Source organism: Carassius gibelio, chromosome A1 (assembly GCF_023724105.1).
Source record: "Carassius gibelio isolate Cgi1373 ecotype wild population from Czech Republic chromosome A1, carGib1.2-hapl.c, whole genome shotgun sequence".
In the NCBI taxonomy this organism is placed as follows: Eukaryota; Metazoa; Chordata; class Actinopteri; order Cypriniformes; family Cyprinidae; genus Carassius; species Carassius gibelio.
Window position 1 is genome coordinate 23,676,330 of NC_068371.1, and position 22,612 is coordinate 23,698,941.

General features: G+C 36.6%; 2 protein-coding genes across 12 annotated transcripts in view; both read left to right on the top strand.

The window, feature by feature from the left end:
* The first annotated feature begins 533 nt into the window (after positions 1–533).
* LOC128016169 (ubiquitin carboxyl-terminal hydrolase 38) lies at positions 534–12,606 on the top strand. Of its 4 annotated transcripts, none has more exons than XM_052600614.1 (11): positions 534–698; positions 3,038–3,772; positions 6,337–6,472; positions 6,783–6,912; positions 7,149–7,250; positions 7,524–7,682; positions 7,922–8,115; positions 8,338–8,431; positions 8,547–8,653; positions 9,672–10,938; positions 12,092–12,606. In XM_052600614.1, exons 2-11 carry the CDS (start codon positions 3,091–3,093, stop codon positions 12,251–12,253), a joined length of 3,033 nt encoding a protein of 1,010 aa, XP_052456574.1. In that variant the 5' UTR covers positions 534–698; positions 3,038–3,090; the 3' UTR covers positions 12,254–12,606. The 4 variants fall into 4 exon arrangements, with proteins under 4 accessions (XP_052456574.1, XP_052456594.1, XP_052456584.1 ...); XM_052600634.1 differs by having other exon boundaries at positions 8,344–8,431; XM_052600624.1 differs by having other exon boundaries at positions 539–698; positions 3,044–3,772.
* A 3,138-nt stretch (positions 12,607–15,744) lies between these two features.
* Positions 15,745–22,612, top strand: part of LOC128016183 (GRB2-associated-binding protein 1) — a 69,839-nt gene continuing 62,971 nt past the window's right edge. For 3 of the 8 annotated variants that reach the window (XM_052600667.1, XM_052600659.1, XM_052600675.1), the window contains exons 1-2: positions 15,893–16,399; positions 16,488–16,609. In XM_052600667.1, the coding sequence (XP_052456627.1) occupies positions 16,538–16,609 (72 nt within the window). In that variant the 5' untranslated portion in view covers positions 15,893–16,399; positions 16,488–16,537. Of the gene's footprint in view, positions 16,400–16,487; positions 16,610–22,612 lie in introns of all 8 variants that reach the window. The other 5 variants (XM_052600653.1, XM_052600683.1, XM_052600734.1 and 2 more) reach the window with 5 other exon arrangements.

Consider the following 22,612-nt stretch of genomic DNA (forward strand, 5'->3'; position numbering starts at 1 on the left):
ATTATGTTAATATGAAGGAATTTTTGATATAGATTTTTCACACGTGTTTTACCTGCATTTTTAATTACACATTGCATTTAGTGTTTTCAGTTTACAATGGATAATGTTTAATGTCCTGGAAAAATACTTGTACCCTTTCCATTTTTCTAGATATTGTTCTTGCAATGTGATAAGTGGTGAGCAATCACAGTTACAAGCTAACAAGGTGTATCATTAATGAACACTTATCAAATTTGTATTTTTATTAATAAATCAAACAATTGCAAAGAGCAAGTAACTTGATTTACATGATGTGTACTCATATTTTGTTTCCTCTTTTTGTGTATATTAGATGAAAAAATTTTTTTTATCACTCAAGTCACTTATTAAACGTCGCTAAAAGTTGTCAAATAAATGTATAAATTTGCTACATTGTTGCTAGGTGCTTTTTGGGGAAACAAAGTTGCTAGTGTAGTCTGAAAAGTTGCTAAATCTAGCAACAAAATTGCTAAATTGGTAACATGTCTATGGGGAACATTGTACTGTCATCATCTAGTGCGCGCGTTTAGATGACGTACACGTGTTTGAACAGCTGATTGAAAGAGGTCGCAGTTCACCGAACAGCTCTCAACGTTAATCTTCTAAATATATATATTTCGGCTTTTGATGTGATTTATATCCAGTTACATACCAACACATTTTCGGAATGACGTAACTCGGTGAGTATCGATGTAATTGTCCTCTTTTATTAAGGACTTTAGAGTAAATCTTGTTTTTGCTAAGTCAGTGCCGGGGCATTTGTGTGTATCTGCTTTGTCTCGGTTCATGAGTCAGGCTGCTTAACTGCTGATTTAGCCGATAACGATAGAAACAAACCTGATATGTAACGTATAAGCAGTTTGTGCGGATATTTCAGTTTTGTTTTTATTGTGTCGTGCCACTAAATGATTTGTTTAATTCGTTGCTCCTCTTTGTATTATTCAGGCTAGCTAGCAGAGTAGTTAGCAGGTAGCTTTATATTAATGACAGCTTCAGAGAAAACACTTCTGCTCTCACATTTAACAGACAACAACACAAGTTATTGATTATTTCAAGAATATTTTGTCTAGGGGAGTACCACACAATAAATACACATTTGTCAGGGTTGATTTTTTTTTGTAGAAAGACATTGTTTACATTAGCAGTTGGAATCTTCTCTCGTACTAGCAGCTTTTTCGGACTGCTAACTGCTTTATCTTTTTTACTAATTTAAACATCCATTACACCTTTAGGTCAGTGTTTTATAAAGGTCAAGAATTGGCAACATTTATTAAGATATTAAACCAAATATTCTGAGAGGGTTGTACATCTTTACCTTTATTATCCAAACGCCTTTATACAAACGAGTGTCAAATGTTATGAGGATAATTGTAATGTTCTTAAATATCTGGATGATATAGTTTTTCTTCGCTATCAAGCTCAAATTGTGTCTACAGTCATGCACTAATTAAGTTTATTACATGCTGTAATGAGGCAGAGTTGAGACTAAATATAACGAAAACAAAAGAGATGGTTATTTATATAAACATTTAAACAACAACAACAACCCAAAGGTGCAACCAGGGCTTATTAATAAGGATAAATCAGTTGATAGAGTAGAGGAGTAAAAATATTTTGGAACAAGCTTAAAGTTTCAACAAAATACAGAGGCTATTATCAAGAGGGTTCACCAAATAATGTTTGCCCTGAGGAAGCTGAACTCTCTCTGTGTACAAAATTCTATATTGAGTGCATTTAATAATAGTTTTATTGAGAGCAATTTAAGGTTTCATTCCTATGCAGGTTTATTTCTAAAGAATAAAAATTGCCTCCAAACTGTAGTTAGGACTTACTTAGAAATTATTGGTGTACCACTGCGGAGCCTAACTGATTTTTTTGAGCAGCAAGTGAAAAGGAAAGCTTGGACATGCACTTTGAGATAATGCCTTCTGGCAGACGGCTTAGAAGTATTAAGTGTTTGGCCAAGTGATATAAGTTTACCTTTGTACCAGAAGCCATTCGTATTTGTAATTAATTTTTTTCTTTTTGATTCTTATTTATAGATTTTGTAAGTGGTTGAATTTACTATGAAGCATGTTTTTTTTGTAATCTTCTGTAATTATGTAAAATTGTCTGTATTAATGTGATTCAATTCTTATGTGTTTTTATGTTTATTTGGGAAGAAGTCTATGATGTGCTGCCCATGCCATACTGTAATTGCCCCCTGTTTATTTATATAAACATTTTTTTGTAAATAAAAAGATGGTATATTATTCAGAGAATAAATAAATGAATTAATTATATACTTGGTATGGAGGGTCTGTTTTCGAAGAGTCACATATTTTTCTGGATGCCTATGACTTTGAGGCAAGGTCATAATAATTAAAATGAATCATTTCATTTTGTTGAATTTATTTTTATTTTTGTGTATTTAATAAATTAACAGTATTAATTGATTAATGAATATAATATAGTACTCAATATAAGAATCCTTCATTATTTGGAACATTGAAAAACCATTTGAAAGAAATCTTTTTTTTGGTTAATACAGAAGTTTGGAGGTAAATGACTTTTTGCATAATACTTTGGAATAAACATAATTCCATAGTTAGAGGGTAATTGTTTCTTTAACATGATGGAAAAATGAGAAACTGGGTGAAATAGTCTTATTAACTTTCATTTTAACACAAGTTCATTTTTCAACTTAGTTCAGTGTAGATATATATATTTTTAAAGCTATATATAAAAAAAAATTTAAGTGGAATAAAGTTTCTGTGTCACTGACTTTATTATTTCAGAAATGTATACAGGCAGCTAAAAGATAAAGATCTGTTGTGCACTAAAGAAGTTGGCGTATAAACAATTTGACCTCAGAAATTAATATCAAATTGTACAATAGTGAACTGCAGCTACTACCTTGAATTGAACATAACAATTTTAAGTAGAAAGGAATATCTATGTATCTATAGCCAGACATAACTAATACTTTGACACAATCAGGAATTGCACCAGAAATAATATCACTGTCTCTCGTATACAGTTACAGCTCTATTGGCTTAGCTCACCTTTCCTGTGGTGCAATACAGTCCAGCCATGGATAAGATTTTGGAAGCGCTGGTCAGCTCCTCCCATCCTCTGGCTGTCAAACGGGCTATTGTGAAAAAAGTGATGGAGGCTGCAGAAAAGGAAGTGACCGAGGAGCAGTGCCAGGCCTTGTACCATCTCACCACCCGCCTTATTCTCCTGGGTGAAGATGCTTTTCAGCGGCAGGTTGGCCTCCAAGTGCAAGAAGCGTACGCGCGTTACCATCGCGATGAGTTTGCCCGCTTCTTCAGCAAGGAATACGTGCTCGGTCTCCTACAGCAGGGCTATGGCTCTTTGGACCGCAGAGACCCTGCCATCTTGGCCTTTCTACACAGTTCCCTCAGACTGCTCATCAGCTGCCCGGCTGTGTTGGAGTTGGCGCCGCTGCTACAGACGGAGGTCCTACGCATCATCTGTGAACGACCAGAACCAGCAACTTGTGCCAAGCTGGCCACCATACTGACGGATTTCCCTCAGTGCGTCCCTCGAGAGAAGGCTGGGGTCCTGTTCTGCCAGCAGCTTGTGCGCACCTTTGCGTATTTCCACTGTCCTGCCACTGAAGAGCAGGAGTTGCGGGAGTATGTGACCCAGGTGACCAGGGTGAGTGTGCTGCTGCAGGGCATCTGGAAGGCCGAGCCGGCCACGCTGCTACCGTCACTGCAGGAGGTGTTTGCTATCATCTCATCCACAGGTCAGTAAGCAATGATTCCTCTTGTGAGGAGATTTGAAATCAAGGGAACTAACCCAAAAATGAATAATAAATATAATATCTTATTTACTCACCCTCATGTTGTTCCAACCCTTTATGACTTTCTTCAGTGGAAAGTAAAAGAGGAAAAATTGGTTGCTCTTTTACACACAGTTAGAATGGATGTGGATGAAGCTTTTAAAAGAATGAAGAAGCATCATGAAATATAATAAAAACTGCTTACAGTAGACATATGGACATGAGAATGAGTAAATGATCACCAATTAATTATTATTATTATTTTTTATCTTTGGATTAACTAATCCAGAAACAGCATTGTTAAAATGTAGTCAAGATGTGTCGAGATAAAGTGTACTTGCTTTTTTTTTTTTTTCATCTACAGTATTGTTCAAAATAATAGCAGTACAATGTGACTAACCAGAATAATCAAGGTTTTTCGTATATTTTTTTATTGCTACGTGGAAAACAAGTTAACAGTAGGTTCAGTAGATTCTCAGAAAACAAATGAGACCCAGCATTCATGATATGCACGCTCTTAAGGCTGTGCAATTGGGCAATTAGTTGAATTAGTTGAAAGGGGTGTGTTCAAAAAAATAGCAGTGTGGCATTCAATCACTGAGGTCATCAATTCTGTGAAGAAACAGGTGTGAATCAGGTGGCCCCTATTTAAGGATGAAGCCAACACTTGTTGAACATGCATTTGAAAGCTGAGGAAAATGGGTCGTTCAAGACATTGTTCAGAAGAACAGCGTACTTTGATTAAAAAGTTGATTAGAGAGGGGAAAACCTATAAAGAGGTGCAAAAAATGATAGGCTGTTCAGCTAAAATGATCTCCAATGCCTTAAAATGGAGAGCAAAACCAGAGAGACGTGGAAGAAAATGGAAGACAACCATCAAAATGGATAGAAGAATAACCAGAATGGCAAAGGCTCAGCCAATGATCACCTCCAGGATGATCAAAGACAGTCTGGAGTTACCTGTAAGTACTGTGACAGTTAGAAGACGTCTGTGTGAAGCTAATCTATTTTCAAGAATCCCCCGCAAAGTCCCTCTGTTAAAAAAAAGGCATGTGCAGAAGAGGTTACAATTTGCCAAAGAACACATCAACTGGCCTAAAGAGAAATGGAGGAACATTTTGTGGACTGATGAGAGTAAAATTGTTCTTTTTGGGTCCAAGGGCCACAGGCAGTTTGTGAGACGACCCCCAAACTCTGAATTCAAGCCACAGTACACAGTGAAGACAGTGAAGCATGGAGGTGCAAGCATCATGATATGGGCATGTTTCTCCTACTATGGTGTTGGGCCTATTTATTGCATACCAGGGATCATGGATCAGTTTGCATATGTTAAAATACTTGAAGAGGTCATGTTGCCCTATGCTGAAGAGGACATGCCCTTGAAATGGTTGTTTCAACAAGACAATGACCCAAAACACACTAGTAAACGGGCAAAGTCTTGGTTCCAAACCAACAAAATTAATGTTATGGAGTGGCCAGCCCAATCTCCAGACCTTAATCCAATTGAGAACTTGTGGGGTGATATCAAAAATGCTGTTTCTGAAGCAAAACCAAGAAATGTGAATGAATTGTGGAATGTTGTTAAAGAATCATGGAGTGGAATAACAGCTGAGAGGTGCCACAAGTTGGTTGACTCCATTCCACACAGATGTCAAGCAGTTTGAAAAAACTGTGGTCATACAACTAAATATTAGTTTAGTGATTCACAGGATTGCTAAATCCTAGAAAAAAAAAATGTTTGTACAAAATAGTTTTGAGTTTGTACAGTCAAAGGTAGACACTGCTATTTTTTTGAACACACCCCTTTCAACTAATTGCCCAATTGCACAGCCTTAAGAGCGTGCATATCATGAATGCTGGGTCTCATTTGTTTTCTGAGAATCTACTGAACCTACTGGTAACTTGTTTGCCACGTAGCAATAAAAAATATACTAAAAACCTTGATTATTCTGGTTAGTCACATTGTACTGCTATTATTTTGAACAATACTGTATATCGGGGTTTCCCCAAACAGTTAAGTTATTATTATCATAAAAATGTAAAATGAAAATGAGTAATTTTGAAATAAAAACAGAATCAAAATAATTAAAATAATTAAAGAATAATTCACATAAACTATGAAAATCTGATGAAATATTTATTTTTTTTACCTGCCTGTCATGTGACCATGAACATGTGAACATCTTGTTAAATTATACAGTCTTATCTTAAATCTTTGGGGTTACTTTATGTAAATATTTAGGGAAAATCAGTCAAACCATTAGGTAATCTTCTTCCTAATTTTCTATATTTTACTTATACTTTTTATAAATGTTAGTTTTTATATTATACGATGCCTGCTAGACATACTTTTTTAATATGCATGCATGTGTTTTGTATTCTGAATGTTTCAGGAACCTCTAAAAGCATAGCATAATAATAATAATAATAATAAAAGATTAATTCTTACTTTTTAATATTATGCTAATTAGGCTACATGTGTAAGTGTGAATTGGCAAGTATCCACCATGTGTTTGTTTTCATTTCAGACCCTTCATTTGAGCCCTCCATTGCTCTAGCAAGCCTGGTCCAGCACATCCCTCTGCAAATGATCACAGTCCTCATCAAAAGCCTCACCACTGACCAGAATGTTAAAGATGCCAGTATGACACAAGCACTCTGCAGGTCAGACTGTGTGTGTGTGTGTGTGTGCACGCTGTGTAAAGCTTGTGAATAGTGCTTTTGTGTCTGTTTGAAAGACTAAGCCCTTGATCCAAATGCCGTTTTCTCTGCTTCTTGCAGCCTTCAGTTTTGTGGTAATTGCAGTGTAGTGTTCCTCATGGCTTAACAGATTTTAAATGAGTAGTAATTGTGTTGTAGGGTTGAATGTTGAGGTCAACATATTTTCTTTTTTGTGGCACTGTTACTGTTATATAACGCTTTTATTTTATATGTTGCCTGTCCTGACCCAGTTTTCTCTCTCCATCTTTTCCAGGATGATTGACTGGTTGTCCTGGCCTCTAGCCAATCACGTGCACACGTGGGTCATTGCTTTATTAAAGGGACTTGCTGCTGTTCAAAAGTTCACCATCCTCATAGATGTCACACTGCTCAAAATTGAACAGGTTTGTGTGTATGTACTCGTTCAAAGTCAATGTTAAGAGAATTGCATACCACCCCAGCATAAGAGTTCTGATTTGTGGAAGGTAGAAGTGAAATAGATCAGAATTTAGTTGGTTATTTGAGTTTATCAACAAATTTTTTGTCTTTGATACCTAAGAACTGGTTGGTAAGACCTGCCTGTCAGAGGCTTTTCTATGTGTTTACGTGTATGAATGTAGTTTTGTTTGTCTTTTTGCAGGTCTTTAATCGTCTCTGGTATCCCATTGTGAGACAGGCAGCGCTGGTGGTTCTTTCACACATGCTGCTTAGTTTCCAGCACTCTCCTGAAGCCTTCCACTTAGTAAGGCCGCTGTGGACATTGCTTCTCTTTCTCCTTTTCAAAGGCCCTAGTTTTAAAACCCCTTGTGCCCTTAGATTGTCCCGTTAAAAAGTGCTTAAAGCCTAATTAAGCCTTATAAATCTGTTTTTTTCCCTTTTATATTGAAATGAGTCAGAACATTCTAAAGGTTGGTAGTGCTTTTAAGGACCTTTTTGTTTTTAGTATCTTTTTAATGTCTGCTTTGCAATAATTTCAGTGTGGTGTGAATTGTTTTACCCCTGTCATTTATACCAGGTGGTTCCTCATATAGTCCCACTTGTAAAGTCATTGAAGAACGATGGCCTTCCCAACAGCAAAACCTTCCTGCTGCAGTTCGCAGAACTTGTCCACTGCATGATGTACCAGTATTCCGGCTTCCCAGACCTCTATGACAGCATTCTTGAGTCCATTAAAGTAAGATATAGACAGGAAATCTCCGGTTTCATCTCTTATGAACTGACTTAAATCACTGCTGAATTTATTTAGCATTTTGTCTTTGTATGTATTAACTAATTTGTTCAAGAATTGTTCAAATGTTTGAGGTCGGTATGGTTAATGTTTTTGAAAGAAGTCTCATGCTCCTCAAGACTGCAATTGTTTAATGAAAAATACAGTAATCATTTGTTTTATAACCCCGTCTGGTTCTGTTGTAGGAACTACCTAAACCTAATGAGGAGAAGATCAAATTTGTTCTAAACCAAAGTGCCTGGACCTCTCAGTCAAATTCATTTGCCTCAGGCCTGCTTAAGATCACGGGAAAATCAGAAACGGGGAAGACGGGGCTTGTGAATCTGGGCAACACGTGCTACATGAACAGCATCATCCAGATTTTATTTATGGCTACCGAGTGAGTTTTAAATCTACTGCATAATATCTGATCTCTTCCTTAACAATTTAACTGTTTAACATTCTCCAAATGCAAATACCATTTCTTTGTATACTATAAAAACGATTGCATGTAAACACAATATTAATAATACATGATAGAAATACTCATTGGGGATTTAAATGTTCAAAAAATGTACAGTACTTTTTCAACTTTTCAGCTCTAATAGTCTCTTTTTAAAAGTTTCAGACGGCATGTTATGTCTCTTCATCTGAATGGCAGCAGCACCCTCATGAAGAAGCTCCAGCTTCTGTTTGCCTTCTTGGCCCACACACAGGTATGTCTGTCTATCCTCTGAAATGTTGCACAGCTTGGCATGACTGGGTAGGGTGTTAAATGAGACTGTTAAACATTCCTGCTGGTGTTTATTCATCATGCTATATGCCCACCAGAGAGCAGCATATTCTCCAAGGAGTTTTTTGGAAGTTTCTCGGCCACCGTGGTTTACAGCTGGATCCCAGCAAGACTGCTCAGAGTATCTGCGCTTTCTGCTGGACAGGTAAACTCCGAAAATGGCTATGGCATCCTTTCCTGGAAACTATATGAAAGATGTATGTTTAAAGCCTTCTACACACTGCACAGTTTTCTGTTTCTTCATGTCATTCCAGACAGACTCTGTGTGGAGCACTGACTCCTTGTGCATCTTATCAGATTAAAATTACAGTAAATACATATTTCCTACTGACACACTACAGCAAAAGATAACTGGCTTATTTTATGACTTAATAAAAAAAAAAGTTTGTTTTTGGTGAAAATACTAGTTGCCTAACATTTTTTTTTGCACCGTAGTGTAATTATGTAATTGGTTATCTGCAAATAAATATGGGATTTATCTGAGTATTTTAACTGATTAGAACCCTAAACAATAAAATAGTGTGTTTTCTTATTTACAACAGCAGGGGGAGCCATTGTAGTTCATGTATTTGTTATGTTCTGTCTTTCTATAGCCCCTTTCACACTGCCATTCCGGCAAATACAGGGGTAAAGTGTTCCTGTAATTGTTCCCTGGTCGCTAGATTTGGCACTTTCACACTGCCAGTGATGACCCGGTATATGTGCGTGCTTTCACACACAACCCTTGAAGATCCCGTAACGACACGTGACATCAGCGCGTGACGTGTAATGTACGAGTCGACAAAGCTTGGCACGTTATACTTTAACTGAAGCAAGCAAACGATCTCTGCGTCAGCGCGGAAAGTGAGGAACTAACTGATCTCTGCTTCATTACAGTTTGCACATATGTTTTCGTCACGAATGTTGATCTTCCTTCAAAACAGCCGGTAAAAAAGTCGCGCGATAACGCGCTTCATCACTTCGATACCGAATTCGATCTGGCTTTTGTTCACACAGCGCTCGTTCCGGATCGATTACCGCAATGTTACTATGTCCCCGACCCGGGTTCGATTCGGTAATCAATTCCGGAACGTGGTTGCTTTCACACAGAAGGCGACCAGGCAATGTTACGGGAATATTGCGGGTCCGACGTGCAGTGTGAAAGGGGCTTATGTGATATTCAGGTTGCATGAAGAAGAGAAGACTCTTTCGGCCCTTCAGGTGACCAGCCCAAAACCTGAACCTGCAACCACTTCTGCGGAAACTCTTCAAGCTGCTGCAGGTCAGCCAATCAGTGATATGCCATCACATCCAGATCCTGTGGCAGCTAACGGAGATGGTCGCACTCTAGTGGAGCGTATGTTTGGTGGTCGACTCTCGACAGCCATCCGCTGCCTGCAGTGCCACAGCCTGTCAGAAAAAAAGGAGCCATTTACAGACCTCTCTCTTGCCTTCTGCCCTTCAATGTCCAAGTGCCACGGTCCCGCTGAGGAGCACAAAAGCTCCTCCTCTGTGAGACCCTGCCAGGGGGCGGTGAATGGAGGCAGTGAATCCTCAGAGGGCTCAGTAAAAGAAGGGGCAGGATCTGGGATGGAGAGGCCAGTGGTGGAGCCCACACTGTCTGTACCAGATTTAGTTGACTACTTCCTGGCTCCAGAAATCCTAGAGAACGAGAACTGCTACTTTTGTGAACGCTGCGCCTCACTGCAGAGGGCCAAGAAGGTTATGCAAGTGGTGATGGCACCTGAGTACCTCATTCTGACTCTGCTGCGCTTCTCGTACGATGCCACCTGCCACGTCCGTCGCAAGATCCTGGACAATGTAGGCATTCCGCTGCACATGAGCCTGCCTTTACGCCAGCACGGTGTCTCGGCTTCGTCCTCTTCCCCATCTGACTCCCCCGAGAGTGGTGAGAATCTAGCTAAGAAGCTCAAGCCTTCTCAAAAGGAGGATGGGATGACGGAAAACAGAAGAAATAGTGAGACAGACGACGGCGATTCGGAGATGCTGTCAGTGCCGTATGTTTTGAGTTCTGTTGTAGTGCATTCTGGGATGTCCTCCGAGAGTGGTCACTACTACTCGTATGGAAGGAATGCGAGTAGCACTAATAGTTATGTAGCTCACCCATGTCCTAAGACCCGGGAAAACTCCAGCCTGGCAGAGAGCTCGCCAGCCACACAGGAGGAAAGGGGAAGCGCGGACCACAAGTCCACGGACTGGTTCTTGTTTAATGACAGCCGAGTGTCTTTTACAAACTTTGAATCGTTGCAGAACGTCACCAGTCGCTTCCCTAAGGACACAGCCTATGTCCTGGTCTACAGGAAACAAGAGGTCAGTGGACAACCAGGAAGTCCAGGGCCAGTTGTAAATGGTTCAAGACTGAGTGGAGAGCCTCCCCTGCAGAAAGAGCTGATGGATGCCATTACCAAAGACAACAAACTCTTCCTACAGGTGAGAATGTTCTACTTTATGATGCTCTTATGCTCACCAAGACTACATTTATTAGATCAAAATACAATTAATGAAGGTAATGTTTTGAAATACTATTACAATATAAAAAATATATGTATTTTAATGTGTTCAAAAGTATAATTTATTCCTGCGCTGGCAGAACTGAATTTTTAGCTGCCATCACTGCAGTCTTCAGTGTCAGATGATCCTTTAGATGCATTCTATCTAATATGCTGATTTGCTGCTCAGGAAACATTATATTATTATCAGCATTGAATGAAAACATTTGTGCCACTTCATATTTTTGTGAAACAATGAAACAAAAAATCTGGATTCTTCTATGAACAGAAAGTTCAAATGAACAGCATTTATTTAAATATTTTTTTTTTTGTAATGTTGTAAAAGTTTTTACGGTAAATGTAATGCATCTTTGCTGAATAAAAGTTTTTTTTTTTTTTTTTTTTTTATAAAAAATAAAAATAAAAAACTTTTTTGAATTGTAATATATAACTGTAATATTATCAGTGCATAACACTCATTTGTTTTGTTCGGATCTGTTTTTTTTTTTTTTTTTTTTTTTTTTTAGTATATGTATTTCTCATACAAGACTTGCATACAAATTATCTATCAACATTTATGATTTAAAATACATTTTATGGTTGTGAAACTGTTCTGATATCACAATGAAGAAGACTTCTGAGAAAACTTTATTAAGTAGTAATATTTTCACAAATAAAATTAATTTGAACAATTGCTAATAAAAACTTTAAAGTCATGTGGTGCAAATACATGAAGGGGAAAAAACTGGAAATTATATCATAGAGAAAAAACCCTGTTGAAAACTCCCATGACATACATCTCTTAAAACATCAGGTAATATGAACCTTTTTTAATGATTAATTCACAAATGTAATTAAATACTTTTTAACTTAAAGGATATTAAAGACTTCTTTTTTTTAAGCTTTGTTGAACATAATAACAAGATACTCTTTTTTTCTGGTGTAATGAAATTATTTATTGTTATTCCACGTTATTTTTATTTTTTTTCAAAATCAAACGAAGCCTTTTCCTTTATCTTGGACAAACTTATTAATCAGTTGATAAGAGTTGAACCTGGAGCATAGATTTAACTCTTCGTTTCTTTTCCTTCCAGGAGCAGGAGCTGAATGCCAGAGCTCGGGCTCTTCAAGCAACCTCTGCTTCTTGCTCGTTCCGACCCAATGGTTCGGATGACAACGAGCCCCCTGGCAGCTGTGGACCCTCAGGTGGGGGTGGAGGAGGGGGCTTCAATACCATCAGTAGACTCGTCTTCTAAGGAAGAGTCACAGACACTCCCCTTAGAGCGCTGGACAGTCCCACTGACAACACCACCAGAATCACCAGATTTGTTTTGCCCTAATTCCCCACAATGGGGATAAGTGTGCCACCTCAGAACAGATGTCTTAATTTTTCTGGTTTGTGTGCTTTTTCCCATTTGCAGTGATGCCCATTTGAAATGAATTGAAGCACTTGAGTACTATAGATCAGAACTGGGCATGCAATAAATATGTACAGAATACAGTAATAATTATTGTCTCATCCTGGAATCTTAATCGTTTCTTTTTATTAAACAGGAATCATTAGACCGAGAATGGTTTTAAAAATAAAAGCAAATATTTTTGGACCATACTATACTGTGAACTACTTGCATGAATATTTTAATTGGGAGTTTTTCAACTTCTAGTTTGGGGATTACAATAATATCTGTTTTGTCAATTATTTGATTACAATTAAGTTATTTTATTCATTCAGGGAATAGTTTTTTGACTCAACTTTATAATAATAATTATTATTTTTTATTTTACTTTATGTGCTTTAAATACTTTAGATTTTACAAAATTATTGGACTAGCTACACAATAAACACCTTGCTCTTGCTGTACAGTGTTAATATGTAATAATTACGTTTTTTTGCTTTATAGTGAAGACTCGTCATAACTTTACATGATCTAATTGTATTATTTAAAATGCATGTTATGATTTATCAAATATCTGTCAAATTCTGTGTCATTTACTGGTTAAAAGATTTAATAAGACTGTGCATATTTTATTTCAAGGTTAGATATGTAATTTCAGAATGAAAGCTCAGTGTTATATCAAAAAGTGTTCAGTTACAGTAAGGCACAGATCATTTGACCTAAGGACAAATTCATTGATACATTTTCATTACAATATATAATAACAATGGTTTATACTGAACTTTAAAGCAACAATTATAACAAGTGTTATTCCTGTGAATATTCTGCTCTTGACATGTTCTAAGACAATAATCACGCTGAGGTCTGTTTTGACTATCAGAGCATGAGACCTTTGTTAGTCACCTTGTGGCTATCAATCCATTAGTCCACCCCCAACATCCGTGTGTCCTCAGTTTGAACCACTGCACTCCTGTCCTTTGCTGAACCCTGATACAATGCTCTGCCTTTGAGCTAAAATCAGTGCGGCATTATTGTTGTGGTGCATTAGCTTAGAATAGACACTTAAGGCTGTGGTGAAGCACTCCTTAGATGCACATTTCTTAATTGAAGAACTAATACATGTAGAAAAATCAGCTATGTGGTTTTCAAACGTGGGCACCTTTAGTTCTTCATTCCCTCCAGAGCCATTAGCTTTATGTCATGTTGGGCACTGCAGCATTGCAATCACTCACACAAGTCTCTAAAACCATTTGGTAAAATCAATGACTCTCAATTATTCAACAACTGAGAGCGTCACATGTCTTTGGCTACAGTTTAGGCCACTCCCACTGACAATTTATTCTGGGACATAGAAATTGTTATAATATTGTACTGTGATAATTATTTAAATAGCCACTTATATCGTATTCAGGTTTTTAGATCAGTAATCAAAGAAAACGACCAAGGTGTTGGTTGTGAATTATCAAATACTTAATATAAATTATAGGCTACAGCAAATAACACTCTGTTGCATACAGGTGCTGGACATATAATTAGAATATCATCAAAAAGTTGATTGAGTTAGTGTTTTGAGTTAATTAGCCTATTAGAGTGTGGTACCAGGTGTCTTCAATATTTAACCTTTTCACAATATTCTAATTTTCTGAGATACTGCATTTGGGATTTTCCTTAGTTGTCAGTTATAATCATCAAAAATAAACATTTGAAATATATCAGTCTGTGTGTAATGAATGAATATAATATACAAGTTTCACTTTTTGAATGGAATTAGTGAAATAAATCAACTTTTTGATGATATTCTAGTTATATGACCAGCACCTGTACTGTCATTATAAAGTCTTCATTTTGCGTTTGATTTATACAATTTGACCATTTGATGAGTAAGTTTAACAACAGACTTTTGTAACTGAATCTGATAAGACCATTTATCTGAGAAAAAAATAAATAAAAATAATAAATATATACCTCAAAGATAAAAAAAAAAAATCACTGTGAACTGAAGTGAATAAATCAAATGCTTTCTAACTAAGTACCCTCCACCATCTTTCTGTATCTTTTCTATTTCTGATTTAAGTTTTTACATCTTTAGAGTTGTAATAAATGAGCAATAATTAGTAATACTGAAGTTTCCATACGCTACTCGACATCATTATAATTAGCTATCATTATATAAAAAAAGAAGATTAATTAAAATGATTAGTTTCAAGAATAAACCAAATCCTTAAATTGGATAAGTGATTCCTAATTTATTCATTGTATATACATTCTAAGTTTACTGGAAGTGCATCTCCATATTGCAGAGTTCATTTTAATCCACAACCTGAAATCACATGAAGATTTCAGGATAATAAACTGACTAAATCAGTCCTTTGCACTGAGCTGCAGTGAGTAGGCACAAAGCTTCAGAGATAACTAAGGCGTTTATCATTCCAAAGATACCAAACCCACGAACATGAAAGTTCTGTATTGAAACTGTTCACTTTCCATCATTATATTGCTAAGTACCAGTGATATAAACTTCAGTACCTTGTACTATGCTTTTTATGTTGTTTAAACACTGTGTGCATTTCTTCCATTTTAGTCATTATTTATAAACGTATAGCCTATGTGTATAAACTCCTGTATTTAAATAAACATAAGGGTCATAACTGCAGGCTAAACTCGGACAATACAGGTAAGTGCAGTCTTTATCAAGACGTCCGCTTGTATATTTCTATTGGAAATAGAAAAGTGACTCTTTTCTGCGATTCGGTTCTTTCGAACAGCTCGTTTGAAGAGTCGGTTCAAAATCAAATTCAATGATTCTTTTACGTGCTGACGTAATTACGTCATCGTGTGTCGAATATTACATACCCTAGATGTTTAAAAAAGCCAAATGTAGACACACGTTGCTGTTTATTACTTTTTCGAATGGGCTTATTAATTGCAGTGTTTATTGGAATGTTCAGGTCATGTTTATTGCAGCATGATTCAGCTCATACAAATATAAACACACACACACACAAAAAAAAAACGTAAAAAAAAAAGTGTCTAAATATAATTTTCAATCATATTAAACACTACAAACATACAAAGGCTTGCCAAATAATAGAGATTTATATATATATATATATATATATATATATATATATATATATATATATATATATATATATATATATATATATATATATATATGTATACACTGATCGACTATGATTTTTATTTTTATTTTACAAACAAATTATTATTATTATTATTTTTTTTTTTTTTTTTTTTTTTTTTACAAAAAGCTGGTTTGCGAACCGGTTCAGTCGAATCATTAAAAAAAAAAAAAATCTGACTTCAAAAACATCAACATACAAACTATTACTAATTTATTTTAACATTCTTAATCCGAACTCAAGCTATTTTATTTGGGACTTCATTGGGTAAGAGATTTGTTTAACACCGATTATTTCCTCCTCTTACGGAGGAATACTCCAAGACTACATTTCCCATGATGTAATGCTCTGTCTTGACCGACTTCTCCCTGCCTCCGCGGGCCAGAGGAGGCTGAGTTTAGGGAAAGTCTCGACGTCTCTGCTTGTCAATCAGCAAGGAGCCGCTGGGAGTGAAACTGGAGGGAAGGTCGACGACAGGGACGGATTTCTAGTCCAAAAAGCACTTCAGTGCCAATGCGACCACAATGTTTTGGAAAGAAATTATATATTTTCAAGGAAACTGTTTTGGTTTACTTTGAAATAAGGCAATAAAGCAAAGCTTTCACTACGCCGAGCTTGGCGAGTATTACTCGCTGCCTCGTTGCATTTCAGCTTTGGGGAAAACAAACGAAAACAGCGGATGATTTACTCTGACAAAGTATGTAAACTAAAAGGAGGCTCAACTACAGACGGATATTGCTGTGTTTAGACATATTGTGTTTGATCTATCAGAGGAGAGGACTTGATTCAGGAGAGTTTGTACCCGCGTCGCTGTCGGGAAGCTCTTCCCGTGTGGACGTGCTGCTGGAAACCAGGAGTGACGGTATTCCTGTTGTTTCAATACACGCACTCAAAACACTTGGGCGCAACTTCCACCTAATGTTTTGGGACTTTGGTTTCATATGTTGCAGGTTGAAACACGAAACCTAAAGCGCGTATTTTCCTGGAAGGTTAGAAGAAAATGAGCGGAGGAGATGTGGTGTACACGGGGTGGCTCAGAAAGTCTCCACCTGAAAAAAAGTTACGGCGTTATGTAAGTAACGTTTTAAACTTATTCAAATAGCCTTACAGTGTTGTAACCGCAGGACTGTTGGAGCGAGGTTCATGCAAATTAATAGTGCGCTTTTCAACAACCGCGGGTCAATCACTGCTCGCGAGCTTTCTGTTCAGGCTTTCTCGTTTCTGAAATGCTGACGATTCAAGAATAGTTTGAAAACGTGATCCGTTCCTCAAAAATATGCGACAGAGCGTGTGTTTGGACGCTTTGTGTCTGTTCAAAGCACTGAGATTGTTGTGAAATTCGCATGTGCAAAATCCTTTTTTTTGATCTGTTCCCCTAGACACACCTACCGGTGTTAGGAAATAACTTTTTTAAGCATTTACACGGAAACTAAGAGCGTTTTTGTTGCTGTTGAGAAATAACCATGAATAATGTACACTTTGGGACTCTGATGCCGGTTTTTCTAGAAAAGGCTGTGTTTTTTTTCTACATGGAGTGGGTCGCTCCCTCATGGGCGGCGCCATGTTGACATCACATGACATAATTGACCTAGGTACGAGTCATTAGTTAAAACCCCTTAACTGTCACTCACGTTTTTGAAGATAGACTTTAATGTGCATGATACAAATCAAAATTTTTATAATTCATGACTGAAAACATTTTGTAATATGATATTGAATTACCATTTACATGGTAATGCAATGTCTGATTTGAAAATGTTTTTAAAGGATGAATATTGAGATTTTAAGTTTCAGTTGATATATAATTCCTGATGATTTCTAAAATGTGATAGAGAAAAAGGCAATGTAGAATTATTTTGGTCAAAACTCCTGTTATAATGTAGATTTTTGAGGGTGCACTCTTGTCATAAATTAATCCATTACATTTCCTACATCATTTTAAATAAAAAACATTGGTAAAATATATATTTGGGAGTCTTAGGCCTTTCCAAGATTGGACTAGATTTGATTGTAATATAGTGAAGTAAATGTAGGCGTCCCGTTTTCGGTAGTATAGTGGATGAGATGTGAAAAAACGGAACAAACTTTATGCATCTCTAACTATAGGAATCTGTCCCAAAGTGTCTGGTACAGTTGGGAACGATAAGAGCCAGTTATGCATAAACCTTAATGATGCTTACTGTTTTAATGGAATGTGGCTTGACCTGCAAACACCACGATCATACATCTCAATCTAAACATCTTTATGTTCTCTTTTCTCATGCAGAAGTTGTTAGCAACATTCTTTAATGCAAGAGACTGTGACAATATTGTGTGTGCACAATTTCTTTGCAGTAGCTATGGCTCTTTTGAAATCTAATTGGCCACTTTTGAAAGTCTGGTTCAAGCAAGTGTGTTCATAGATTCAATTTAGATTGAGTTTAATTGTACCAATTGCACTGCTAATCATTGACAGCTGGCTTCTTGATCTGTGCATTAAAAAAATAATCTTTAGTTTTGTATTAAATATATAGTCACTTTACATTTTCAAGGATTTCAAGGTTTTTAGAATTTTTCACCAAATACAAGAATATAAAATGCCTTTGTTTGCTGCTACTTTAGTTGTCAAGACAACTGAACACTCACCTCTCCGTTCTCTCTGCACTGGATGACTCAATGCATTTAGTCATTCACACACTCTGTGTGTACCATGGGGTCTTCCCTTCCTCTTAGTGGTAATATACACCAATAATCTGTAATGAAATCACTCACTTATAGCTCTGCCTGCTATCGAGCCCCAACCAAACATGTTAGAAATCGCCTTCAGGCTCATGTGTGATGCTTTTTTTATTGGATTCCTTTAATCTGGTGGAGCTCTGCTCGAAACATTGCTATTGTTTTGAATTCATGTTTTATCTCCTTGTACAATCAGCATCATGATTTAGACTCAAACAGCCAGGTATTTTGAAAAGTGGGATTTTTGGTATATTTGCCATTGTGTAGAAAGAACATTTGATTGACAACTGTTGCATTTGGTCTTGTAGCTAATGCGTATGCTTGAGAGATGGGGAGTGATTTCACATGCTTTGAGCTTCCAGGGTGAACGGTAGTCTGTTGAACGTGATGAACAATATTTCATGGCTCCAAGTCTTAATTCAAATGATTTCTGAGCTCATCCACAAAGCAAGAACAATTAGATTAAATCCAAGCAAGAACAAGTGCTGTGCTGTAACACAGAATGTTCTCAAGTAATTGGTAGATTTCATTTTGTTTGAGACCTATTTAAGAAAAGGGATTGTGGACCAAAGCCTTTGTAGTTGTTAAGTTGGTTTTTAGAGTGAGATAAGAAACTTTAATTCCATTTATTTCTTCTTTCTTGTTGCAGTACATTCTAGGTTTACTATAGTTTTAAAGTGCCGTTCCTCGATATTGGTCTTCATTCTCAGCCTGTTTTCTGGTGCATGAAGATGGAGTGGTCTCAATGTATCACATGTGGCTGATTAGGACCAGACTGTTTTTATTGGAGCCAAGTGGCCGCTATACTCCTCAAAAGGAGCCCCATGCCAGGTGTACAGGCCTATTAGAGATTTTATATCCGTTTCTGACCAGCTATACATGGATAAACATTATTTCTAAATTTAGAATCCATTTTTCAATTTCTTATGCTGGGTCTGCACTCTGCATTGAGAAACTTCATAGTCGAATAACTTCATGTTATTCGCAGACATCCTACAAAAATGTACTGTAATGTCAAAAATGTTTGAGGATGGTAGGGTTTTTTTTTTTTTGAGAAATTGAGAAAGAAATGTTTCTCTGGCACCAAATCAGCATATTAGAATGATCATGTGACACTACTGAGAATTCAGCTTTCCATCACAGAAATAAATTACAGTTTATAATATCACAATAGAAATCAGTTTTTTTATATTGTAATATTATTTCACAATATTAATCTTATAATTGTATTTTTATCAAATAAATGCAGCCTTGGCAAGCATAAAATACTATTTTAAAAACACGAAATAGATCTTGCTGACCCCAAATGTTTGTAAAGTAGTATTTGTCATTCAAAATCCATTGATTATTAACCCTCATTCTGTGCCCTCTTGTGTCTATATTAAATCAATCTCTTCTTGAGTCTTTGAAGATACTCTTTAGGTAACTTATATCCTACTCATTAGTGGAATCCAAAAAGACCTGCAGCTTCCAAACAGGATGAACTTTTTTTTTTTTTTTTTTTTTTTATAATTAAAAAGATAGCATCATTTACATTTGAACCAGCTGGAAATTTGAATGCTTTGAACATGTTATGAAATCATAACAGTGGAAATGAGACAATAGCACTTTGTTTTGTTTCATTATATGAAAGATCGGAGGTGGTGTCTAGCTTCTCACGATACTTTTTTTGCATTTTATACTCTAAGTCATACAAATCTAAATTGTAGGGACTAAAAAAAAACGTAGAACAGCTGATTTTTCTGAAAAAGTCATTGCATGTTCTCTGAATCCTCTTGTGCTGTAAAGCTTTAAACAGCATAGGGTCAAAAGTCTGATGTTTTTTTTGGCAGCAGTTCCAAGAGCAGAGCAGATCATTTGACTTAAATGTTTGCAGGGAATATTCTTGATGGCTCAAAGAGCACTGTTCTTTGCTAGGGTCTTCTCAGACAGCTAACTAACTAGTATTGCAGTAGTATAATAAAAGGGGCTAACTGACTATAACTTGTATTTTTTCTGATACATGTGACTGGTGGCATCAGAAGATCATGAGTTATTACTCCCCACAATAGCCATGTCATATTCCTCAAACTGGACTATTACGTCAGTTAGAAATGTCCCGTCGGCTCTTTTTTTTAGTGTCTTAGCATTTTCCATTTTGGCCTCATCCTCTCTTCTTTGTAAACTTCTTCTTTCACACCCTCCACATAATGCTTGGAGAGACTTATCGTGAAAGAGCCAAATGAAGTTGGTAACACACGTACGGTTAGGCAGCACACATTGAAGACTGGAGTGTTAATGCTCACTTCTGCTATTGAGACCATCTCATGTGATTTCTTACTGGATTGTATTTGCTTGTATATTTATATGTATTGTTTATGGTCCATTTCTGTGTAAACTGTTTTTGAGTGTATCCCAAAATATTAACACGATTCACGTTTAACGGCAATGCATATTTAATCGAATTTAAACCAATCAAATGTTCTTTAAAATTAGAATGCCACTCCCCCTTCATTGTTCATGTAACCTATTGGCTAAATAAAAACGTAGAGATGCAATAATAACATTCTGGCCAATACCTATAAGCCAGTTGATTTCCATGTTATGACTGATAAGCGATATAATATTACAATTAATTTTGCATAAGTTAAAAATAAAGTGCTGAAACTAAAACCAGTCATTTAAATGCTACAGGTGAATCTAGGCATTACAACATTATAATATACCTTATGAAAAATGGATTTCCTTCACAAGATTTGCTAAAGTTTTCATCAAACATAAAACTTAATATAAACACAACAAATATATTGGATCTTTAACTATGCATAGATATCCCTTTAAATTAAATATCCAGTAGGGTAATCCTCTATTAACCGATGTTAATAGATACAATATATATTGTGCATCCCTAAAAAAAGAGAAGCTAGTCTATGTCCTGCCCAAACTTCTTGTTTCAATAGGAAATGCCCACACATGACATCTTTCAAGAAGCGTTCTAGTATGACAGTGGTATCGACTAAAATATGTGCCACTGACAATAACGTGCACCTCAGTGTTTAGTGTTGCTTTTTCAACTCCTGCTTTGCAGTAGCCTTTTTCTGAGATTGTGAAATTATTGTTTATGGTTGGTATTACATAGCGGCTTTCCACAGTGCAATAAGCGTCAAGGAAGATTGAGAGGTTGGCGCAAAACAGGGAAAGAGAGCCAGAGGGGAAAAATGCAGGAATCTGGAGACTTGTGCAGCTCAACCGATCTAATCAAGAACACACTCCACCCTTCTGTTTTAATGCAACTCAGCAAGCTCTAAGCATTTACAAAGCACAGTTAGCTCGCGAGCCATAAGCCATGCTATGCATTGGTTCCCTTGCTCAATACTTACACGTGTGCAGTTGCATTTTAAAAACTTGCCGGTCTGAATTCAGTGGGGTGCACAGAAAAACAAAAGAGTAGTTCTTTACTTAGTGGTTGAATTATTTATTTTAGTCAGGATTTATCAAATCTGCTTAGGTGGGGGAAACATAATCGCACAACTTTTTGCTGAAACAAACATGCATAGAGAACAGAAACAAACAGTGTTTGTGGCTGGGGTTATCGGCTTAGCTAGGTGCTGGTGCAGACATTTTTGGCTCATTTGTTTTCTCTCTCACTCTCTTTCTTCCCCTCCCCCTCTTTCCCACCCTGACTGGTCATTTGTGTCCAGAGTAGTTCTGTTAGGGCTGAGAGGGGCCCTGATACTGGATTGCCTCTGCTATCAATTATTAACTCTAACAAATAAGAAAAGACCTTTTGCAATATTAATGTGCTTCACTCCTACCCGATATAGCTTTTCAATAGGTATGGACCGAAATGTAAATTCTCGGCTGAAACTGAAAGTTCTGGCCAAACTGGGCTGAAAACCAAAACTTTAAATGCTAATCTGGAATTAGCTTTTGTTTTCGAATGGCTTGCAAAACAGAGATGCTGTTGTTTCTTTGACATTATTATAATGTGCATACATAGAGAATAGATCATAGAAATCCATAATGATGTTACATATAATTTGACAAAATAATGATGGTATGTTTAGTAAAAGAAGCTTTTCTGCCTTGTCACATGAAAGATGAATTCGATTTTGGTCATTTCATTTGACGTTGCATTAAATAGCATCACAGCAAGCAAATATTCTTTATTATTGTGCCTGACCAAGAGGGTGACTGTTGTATGTTTAGTTTGGCTTGGAGAAAAATGCAAATACACACTGAATACAAACTAGTCTGTTTGTATTTTTCTGTGAGAGTCCCACCACACACAGTGTCTGGACTGACTGGTCAGTGTTAGCCTGGTCCAGGTGCCACTGGTCAATATATAATTTACATGTTATAATTAAAAAAATGGCATGTA

Bases quoted from the DNA above. Each gene is read 5' to 3' on its own strand.
- LOC128016169 (XM_052600614.1), top strand. From the start codon at position 3,091: ATGGATAAGATTTTGGAAGCGCTGGTCAGCTCCTCCCATCCTCTGGCT. The intron at 6,473-6,782 runs GTCAGACTGTGT...CATCTTTTCCAG, and splicing joins ATGACACAAGCACTCTGCAG to GATGATTGACTGGTTGTCCT. The intron at 7,251-7,523 runs GTAAGGCCGCTG...CATTTATACCAG, and splicing joins CTCCTGAAGCCTTCCACTTA to GTGGTTCCTCATATAGTCCC.